This window comes from Sceloporus occidentalis, unplaced genomic scaffold (genome assembly GCF_023333645.1).
Source record: "Sceloporus occidentalis isolate IW3139 unplaced genomic scaffold, rSceOcc1.0.p SCAF_1, whole genome shotgun sequence".
In the NCBI taxonomy this organism is placed as follows: domain Eukaryota; kingdom Metazoa; phylum Chordata; class Lepidosauria; order Squamata; family Phrynosomatidae; genus Sceloporus; species Sceloporus occidentalis.
The window spans coordinates 220,548,368-220,557,309 of NW_028316981.1; the positions used below are offsets into that span (position 1 = coordinate 220,548,368).

Here is an 8,942-nt window from a genome sequence, read left to right on the forward strand (position 1 = left end):
GATTTTGTCCAGACTTGCGTGAAGTGACCTGAGCCTAACCCCTACATTCATTTCAACTAGTTCTCTGAACAGAGCATAGGAAGGTTGGACTGCAGGTTCAAATGTGCACATTTCCCTCACACAGTCACTGCTTCTCACCCTTCCTGCTTAGCACTAAAGCCTGAGATCAGCAGAGCAGGAGATTCTTGTGCAGACATAACTAGGGACTTTATCGCACAGGGAAAATTGGGGTTTAAATGGACATTATCCCATGAAAATTGTGTGATCACAGTGAAGATTTTCACACAATGTCATGATTAAAGAGGACTTATCCCATGAATGATCTGTTGCTGGTTATTTACCTGCACTGCGATAACGCGATTTTCACAGGATAATGCTAGTTTAAATCGCCGCTCCCCCCCCCCATTTCCCCCATGTACTAAAGTCCTAGGATGAACCACAAGCATGTTCAACTTTTCTGATGTTGATTGCTTTGTTGGAAGTTTTTTTAAAGCACAGTTTTTCTTTAATGCTGATCTTGTAAAAAGCTTGGGATTAGTCCATCCTGGGTGGCTAAGAAAATTACTGTGTTACACCCAAGCACTCAAAAGTGGCATCTGTACCTCTGAATAAGGCAGGCCTGGGTCTGGATGTTGAGAAACTGGAGTTTGTCCAAAGGAGGACAACTAAAATGGTGAAAGGTCTGGAAACAATGCCCTATGAGGAATGACTTAGGGAGCTGGGGATGTTTAGCCCGGAGAAGAGAAGGTTAAGAGGTGATATGATAGCCCTGTTTAAATATTGAAGGGATGTCATATTGAGGAGCGAGGAAGTTTCTTTTCTGCTGCTCCAGAGGCTAGAACATGGAACAGTGGATGCAAGCTACAGGAAAAGAGATTCTACCTCAACATGCAGAGGAACTTCCTAACAGTAAGAGCTGTTCGACAGTGGAGTGGAGTCTCCTTCCATAGAGGTTTTTAAACAGAGAGTGGATAGCCATCTGTTGGGGATAAAAAGGTTTTTGGCTGCCTGCTGTCAGAAAGAGAGGATAGGGGGCCAACTGAACCTCTCCTGGGAGAGAGTGCCAATGTCTGGGGACAGCCACTTGGAAGGATATTGGCACCATGCTGGTGGCTGATCCTGATCTAGACCTCATCTCCGGAATTTCAAAGGATCCCTACCCTGAACAGGAGGTGTAGGGGCCACAAATCAAACCAGTGGCTCTTTGTGTTTTTGTTTGTCTGTTTAGTTTTTGAAGATCTGGAAATTAGATTAATTTCTGAACTGTGAGTGTTTCTTTTGCCCTCTGAAACATATTTGAGATCGCTGTGCGTGCCATGATGCAAAATGCGAGAAAGTCCAAAATCCACAAAAGAGCAATACCATTATTGGCCAACCAAAATGCACAAAATACATCATGCAAGCTTTTTGAAGTGTCACTGGTTTCTCCATCAGACAAAGGTGTTAAAAAATCCTACAGGAGAAGACTGATGTTAGAGGCACAGGCTCAGGCGTTATTTTTGCTGCCAGGTAAAATGGTCTTACAGTAAACGTACCCTTTAAGAGATTTTGGATTTCAGCTCCCAGAAGTCTCAACCATATTGGCCAATAGTCTGGGATTCTGGGAGTTCAAGTTCAAAGTCCCTTTAAAGAGCACAGTTTGGGGCAGGCCCGTAGCTAGGCCTTTAGGGGCCCTGGGTCAGAAAGTACTTTTGAGGCCCTAAGGTCCCGATCCTACCATGGGCGCCATTGTAGGACATTCAAGAAAAATGGAGGACACAACCAACTAAAAGCCAAAAACAGTAATAAAAAACTATATGAATTCATGTTTCTCAGTCATGCTCAAAATGGAGGACAATTTGACATTCTTCTTGGATAGAAGGTTGGGATGTAGCTTTGTGTGGTTTGTGTGTTGGACTAGTACTCTGGAGATCAGGATTTGATTCCCTGCCTATTGAGTGACTTCAAACAAGTCATACTCTCTCAGCATCCTCAGTGGAAGGCCATGGCAAACCTCCTCTGAACAAATCTTGCCAAGCAAACCCCAGGATAGGTTTGCTTTAGTTTAGGGTCTCCATAAGGTGGAAAACAACAACAAATAATAACTGAATACTGTACCTTTAAGTGTGGTGGGGGGTCCAGCATGGTGTAGTGGCCCGAGTATCAGACTAGGGTTCAAATCCCAGCTCGGCCATGCAAACCCACTGGGTGACATTGGGCAAGTCACACTCTCTCAGCCTCTAAGGGGAAGGTAAAGGCAACCTGCCCCCCCCCCCCAAGAAACTTGCCAAAGAAACTCTTTAGGGTTGCCATAAGTTGGAAAGGAGTTGAAGGCACACAAACAACAACAGCAACAACAACAGAAGAGGAGGAGGAAAGGGGAGGAGAAATTAGGAGGAGGAGGAGGAAGAAGAACAGGAGAAGGAGGACGAGGGGAATAAGAGGAGTTGGAGAAATAAGAAGAGGAGGAGAAAGAAGAAAAAGAGGAGAAAGAAGAAGGAGAATAGGAGAAAGAACATAAAAAAGAAGAGGAGGAAGAGGGGAGGAGGAAGAAGAAGAGGGGAGGAAGGAGGAGGAGGACGAAAAGGAGGAAGAAGGGAGGAAGAAGAAGAGGAGCGGGAAGAAGAGAAATAAGAAGGGCCCATCCAGCCAGCAACATGCGCACCAGAGAGTGCATGCGCACCGGAGAGAGAAGCTGCAACCACACTGGCGAAATCACTTGGTTTGGCACTTCTTTCACTCTTTTCTGGCTCTAGACTATGGAATTCTGGGAGTTGGAGTATGTTGTGGGGCCCAGAGTGGAAGAGGAGGAGGAGGAAGGAGGAGCAAGAGGGGAGGAAGAAGAGGAGGAGGAGGAGAAGGAAGAAGGAGGAGAGGGGATCCAATTCAGATCCTAAGGTCTTCCAGTGTGTGCAGAGAAAAAGAGACTTAGACTGCATCTACAATGGAGAAATCACCAGGTCTGGCACTGCTTTTAAGCATCCTGGCTCAAGGCTATGGCATTCTGGGAGTTGGAGTTTGTTGTGGTCCCAACTCCCAGAATTCCATAGCCTAGAGCCAGGAAAGAGTGAAAGTGGTGCCAAACCAGGTGATTTCTCCAGTGTAGATACAGCCTAAGTCTCTCTGTCTTCCGCTCTTTGGAGCCTGGGACTTCTTAACGGGATGCACATGGACTTCCCTCGCCCCGTGCCCGTTCTCTCCTCCTCTAATGGAGCCTCTAATGAAGGGCATAGCTGGTGGGAGAAGGCAGAGGGAGGGTGTTTTGGAGAGAGAAAGGGAGTACATGCCCTGGATAAGAAGGGCATCGAGGAGTATTAGCCCTCACTGGAACCAGGCAGGTTTATCGACCCAGCCCTCCCCCCCTCCTTCCCCCCCCCCCTCTCTCGTGTGTGTGTGTGTGTACACTTGTGGAAATGACACTTTGGAGCATGCTTAGAGAAGGTATTTCTAAGCAGGCAATGAGGATTTGTTTGTCTCCTTTTGATAGCCAAATCCTCATTGGACCCACTTTAATGTGCTTTTAACCCCTTGTTGTGCTCTGTGTGTGATAACCAAGAGCAAATGGGCTTGCTTTTTTGGGATGCCACCACTTTAACCATTTTTGGGATGGAAGCACATAGGACCTACATGTGCTAAGGTCCTCAGTCCCATTTGTCCATTTGACTCTGGCTTTGCAACCCATGAAACAATACAGTGTTGTGGCAAAGGAGGTCTGATTCTAGAACTGCATGAATGCAGGACCAGCACATTATTCTCTTTTCTTTTTCCATATTTCTTTTAGGGCAACTCAGATCAAGACTTATTCCTGGGACAATGCTCAAGTGATCCTTGTTGGGAACAAGTGTGACTTAGAGGATGACCGAGTGATACCCACCGAAGATGGGAAGAGGCTGGCTGATGAGCTAGGTTTGTCCTGTCTCCCTATGTTGACACACAGTTCCAGTTGAGCTCCCTTCCTCAACAGCACACCCACACCAAAGCTATAAGGCTCCTTGCTTCTTGCTTTGACCCTCTTCTCCCCCCCCCCCCTTAATTCTCTCTCTCTCCAGGTTTTGAATTCTTTGAGGCCAGTGCCAAGGACAACATCAATGTCAAGCAGGTCTTTGAGCGCTTAGTGGATATCATCTGTGAGAAGATGAATGAGAGCCTAGATCCCAACCCAGGCATGACCAACAACAACCACAAGAACACGGCACTGAATGAAGCCCCAGCTTCACAATCCAGCAGTTGTTCTTGCTAGACAGGACTTTGCTCACCCCATTGGACTCTGCAGCTCTCTCCTCCTTGTCCCACTCAAATAGGTAGGAAGGCACAGCGGTTGCCCATCTTTTCATCCAATGGCTGGTTGGCCGATTTGCCCTGTGTGCCTCTGCCTGGTCTCTGACAGCATGTGCCAGTTGCCTGGTGTCCCTTTTTGTCCCCTTGTAGCATGATTGGTCTTTTCTAGCTTATGAGCATGATTTTTGACATACTTGCATTCACACTCCATGCTCCAACATAACTTGCAACCCAAGTGATTTAGAGCCAGCTCTGGGTCAGCAGTGGTCTTTGTCTCAACTTTCTTGCAGGGCCCTCATGGAACTATGGCCATTTGCAGTGCCGAATGTCTAGCTTTTTTTTACTTGACAGTTCAGCGACTGCAAAGCTGGCATTCTCTTTCTGCCAACTGCAACCTTTTATGAGTTTCTCCACTGTTAAAACAATAATAAATCCCAGTGATAGTTTCATGATAAGTATCCTCGTTCTCTAACGCTGGGTGGGAGTGAAATACAGCTGGACTGTTGGTAGGCTGACAGAGAGGCCTGTTCTCTTTGTTATTGTTAGCTGCCATCTTTAGAAAGGTATATAGCGGGATGGATGCTGCTCTCATAGAAAATGCAGTTTTCACCCCTTGGGTATACAGCTCAGACTAATGAGAGAACTGGGCACTGCTTCTTCCTTGGGTCCTCTCCATTGGATAATGTGAGAGGTTACTCCTTTATACATTTACCCCATCTGATTCTCTGTTTCAGGCTTTACCACTGTGGTTTGGGATCTCATCCAGTAGTGTAGTGAAACCAAGGCTTGCTCCAGAACATTTTGTGTAGCAGGGACAATGACACCATCTCAATCTTATCTTCAGACTTTCTGGTTCCCTCTTTAGCTGTAGTCTTCAAAGCAGCTGGATGATGGATTTTTCTAGCAATTATATACTGCTATGAGCTATCCCCATCATAATGTAAAGTGTATTTGGATGGCTTGGTCTTAAGTAGGCAATGAAGATCCATTAAATTTTACAAATGATTTGCTTCTTATGGAGATGAAAACTGTTAGAATTGGTTTGTTGATAGAGATCAACCTCACTGCCTGCCTTCTTTAGACTCTTTGGAAAGTCATGGGCTATGTGAACTTCCTTGATGAGAAGCCTGGCTTTCAAAATTCACTACTACATCACTAATTCCAGCCTATGGGAATGGCAGTTGTGTTGAAGTGATGCATGTAAACTTGGCTGACAATTTCTGAATGGCATGATTTTAGGCTTTGGGCTTGGCCACCTTAGGACAGTAAAAGTTTAGGTAATAAGACATGGAATCTTGAAACACATAGCCCCTTTTGAAACCTCTTGTCTAAACTTCTTAATATTAGTATTTGATGTACTTGATTGCCTATTCACAAAATGATCTGCCATTGAGGATTAATATCAGAAACGTATCTGCTGTGATCCTTCATTGGATAATATAATTTATTTCATGTATTGATTTTATGTCTGACTTCCATCTTGAGTTTATATGAATACATTTGGGACAGCTTGGATAATTTCTGATGATTTGTCCTGCTGGATTGTAAGAAGTTTTAGATGTCATTTTGTGGAGCAGAAAGATTCTAAAATAAAGTACATTTTCAAATAATGATGCACTCCCTGGAAAGAATACAAGAATCTGAGGTGTCTAAAGGGTTTATTAAGCAGCTTAGGTTGTTGCCAGGGTGTGGTGTCTGCTGTTGTAAGAATCCAAACAGAGTCCAATCTTCAGGTAAAAGTGATAACTTGATTCATCTATGAGCTATTGAGCACAGCCAGTCCCAGGAGAGTGAGATGAGAAATTGAGAGCAATCAATTCCTCTCCAACCATCTTAATAGTGTAAGTACATTTTGTCTTTGATTTGTTGGAATAATCATTCTTTCCACCATAAAAAGAACTCCATTCTGCCACCACACATGATCTTTAACTGGCCAGAAAGATTTTGCTATCGGACTTACATCTTTCATATATTGTGGCCATCCTTCGTCTAGACATGTTTGAACCATCTTAAGCTGGGGATCACATTTTGTTGCCTCTTGTATTATACACACGTTGTCTGGATGCATTGCTAAAGTGTTCACCTCATGTATTACTTTCTCATCTCCCATGGACTTCTCTTCACTCAAAGGAGGATCTACAGTAGCTCTTGACAAGGTATCAGCCAGATACATAAGTTTACCTGGGGTATATACAATATTAAGTTGATACCTTTGAAGCTGCAAAAGCATTCGTTGCAAACAGAGCAGGGGCACTGCCTATTGGTTTTTTACAAATTGACTCTAAAGACTTGTGATCAGATTGAACTAAAACAGTGTTACCGAATGCATATTGATGAAACTTTCGTACCACATATACAACCGCAAGCAATTCTTTCTCTATTTGTGCATTATTTTTTTGCTGAGTTAAGTGACCTCGAGGCATAGGACACCGATTTGTTGTCCTGAAGCAGACATGCTCCTAAGCCATCTTTTGTTGCATCTGTCTGAATTACAACTGGCTTTGTCACTTTTGTTTGATAGCACCAAAGGCTTTTTGATGTTCTGGCATCCACGGAAAAATTACATTCTTTTTAAATAGGTTTCTCAATGGGGCGGTCAGCTCTGCCTCTTGTGGAATATACTTTGCCAAATATTGTAATGATCATCCTAAAAATCTAAGCACTCCCTGTCTATCATTGGGCAGTTTCATTTCTTGGACAGCCTTTACTTTCCCAGAATCTGGTCTGACTCCTTCAGCAGTCACTATGTGACCCATATATTTTATGAATCTTTTCTTTATTAAATTTAATGTTGTTGGCACGTGCTGTTTTCATAACCTTATGTAAAATTTCGTCATGCTGTTCCACTGTTTCTGCTGCTATAATATATCTACACCTCTTATATGTCCAAATGTTTCTTGGTTCTTTTGTTGAAAAACCCCACTTGCGGATTTAAGCCCAAATGGTAAGCGATTAAAACAATACCTTCCCCATGGCGTATTAAATGTACATAATCTGGATGATGCTTTATCCAGTTTTACCTGCCAATAACCATCTTTTTCATATATAATTGTAAACAGTTTTTTCCAGCTAGCTGACTAAGGATTTCTTCAACTGTTGGGATGGTATAATGTTGCCTTCTAACTGCCTTGTTTAAATCTCATGGATCAAGACATATGCGCAGAGTGCCATTCTTTTTTTCCGTGATAACAAGGCTACTCACCCAATCTGAAGTCCTAGAACTTTTGTTATAACTCCTGTATTCTCCATCTGACCAAGTGTATCCTTTAATTTATCATATATTGCAAAAGGCACTCCCCTACATCCTTGGACAACAGGACCAACTGTCAGATCAATGTGTATGTGATGACATCCTTGAAACTCACCTAAACCTCGGAAAATCTTGGGATATAAAATGAATAATTTCTCTTGTGTTAACAACCCAGCTGTGTGTATGAGATCTATCCGACAAACTAACTCTAAATTCTCACAAGCTGATCTACCTAGTAATGGAATTGTAGAGCAGTCTGTTACATAAAACAATAATTTATGCACCCCTTTTGCTGTATTATATTCAAACTCAGCTATTCCCGTTGGTTGTATTTTTGTCCCAGCATATGCTACAAGAATTGCATTGCTCTTGATCAATGGCTTTGTACCAGGTATCTTAGAAAATATTTTGAATGGTAACACATTTGCTTCAGCCCTATTATCTGATAATAATAATAAATTTTATTTATACCTCCTGCTTCTCCCTTCGGATTATCTATTAAAATTAACTATGGCCTGTTACAGACTGCCAAAATAAAGCTGCTTCGGGTCTCTTTGGAGGTATGTTGTTTAAATGATGCATGCATCCTAAGAATCCAGAAGCTGCACCAAAGTTGCACTCCAGTGCTTAGGAATGGAGTGTGGTTTTGGCGCGACCTCCGGACTCTTAGGACCCAGGCATCATTTAAACAGCATACCTTCAAAGAGACCTGAAGCAGCTTTATTTTGGCAGTCTGTAACAGGCCTATATAATCTTTTATAGAAATATCAGCTTAATAGTATATATATACTGCATCTGATATCACTAAGGGCTGTGTCTTAAAGGTACCTTACATCACACAGTTTTTTTTAGAGCCACCAAAATTATTATTTTTCTCTACCCAACTAGAACCAGAATTAAGAGGAAAAATTCACCCAGTACCCAATACCATGCTGTATTGTAAAGGAATGCCAATTCATCTGTAATTTTCACTCACAAGGAAATTTGATTTGGCAAAGGTCCTCTGCAGTTTTTATTAGTTGCTTTCCAGCTTTCACTTTCCTAAATTTCTTCCCATGCTATGTAACAGCAGCATTACTTTTGAATAACCTTTTAATTCTACCTTCGCTTTTAGCTCCAGCATCACAGTGGTGTTATGCTTTGTTTACTTGCTTAGTCATTGGTTTGTTTTTATTTTATTTCTTTCATGTATGAGGCAACATGTTGTATTGGCTTGAGTGCTGGACTACAACTCTGGAGGACAGGTTTGAATCTCCACTTGGCCTCAGCCTCAGAGGAAGGCAAAGGCAAATCCCCTCTGAACAAATCTTGCCAAGAAAGCCGCATGATAGGGTCACCATTAATTAGAAATGACCTAAAGGCATAAAACAACAACAACAATGTTCATAGTGCTCCTCTCTGGCTGCGCCTGCTCAACACAGAAACAACATCAACA

At 42.8% G+C, this 8,942-nt stretch overlaps 1 protein-coding gene across 2 annotated transcripts in view; it reads left to right on the forward strand.

The window, feature by feature from the left end:
- The window catches only part of RAB3D (RAB3D, member RAS oncogene family), a 49,069-nt gene extending 41,054 nt beyond the window's left edge, over positions 1-8,015 (forward strand). For both annotated transcript variants that reach the window (XM_089489064.1, XM_089489065.1), the window contains exons 4-5: positions 3,761-3,885; positions 4,029-8,015. In XM_089489064.1, coding sequence (XP_089345190.1) covers positions 3,761-3,885; positions 4,029-4,219 — 316 coding nt within the window. In that variant the 3' untranslated portion in view covers positions 4,220-8,015. The remainder of the gene's footprint in view (positions 1-3,760; positions 3,886-4,028) is intronic.
- Positions 8,016-8,942: the final 927 nt, after the last annotated feature.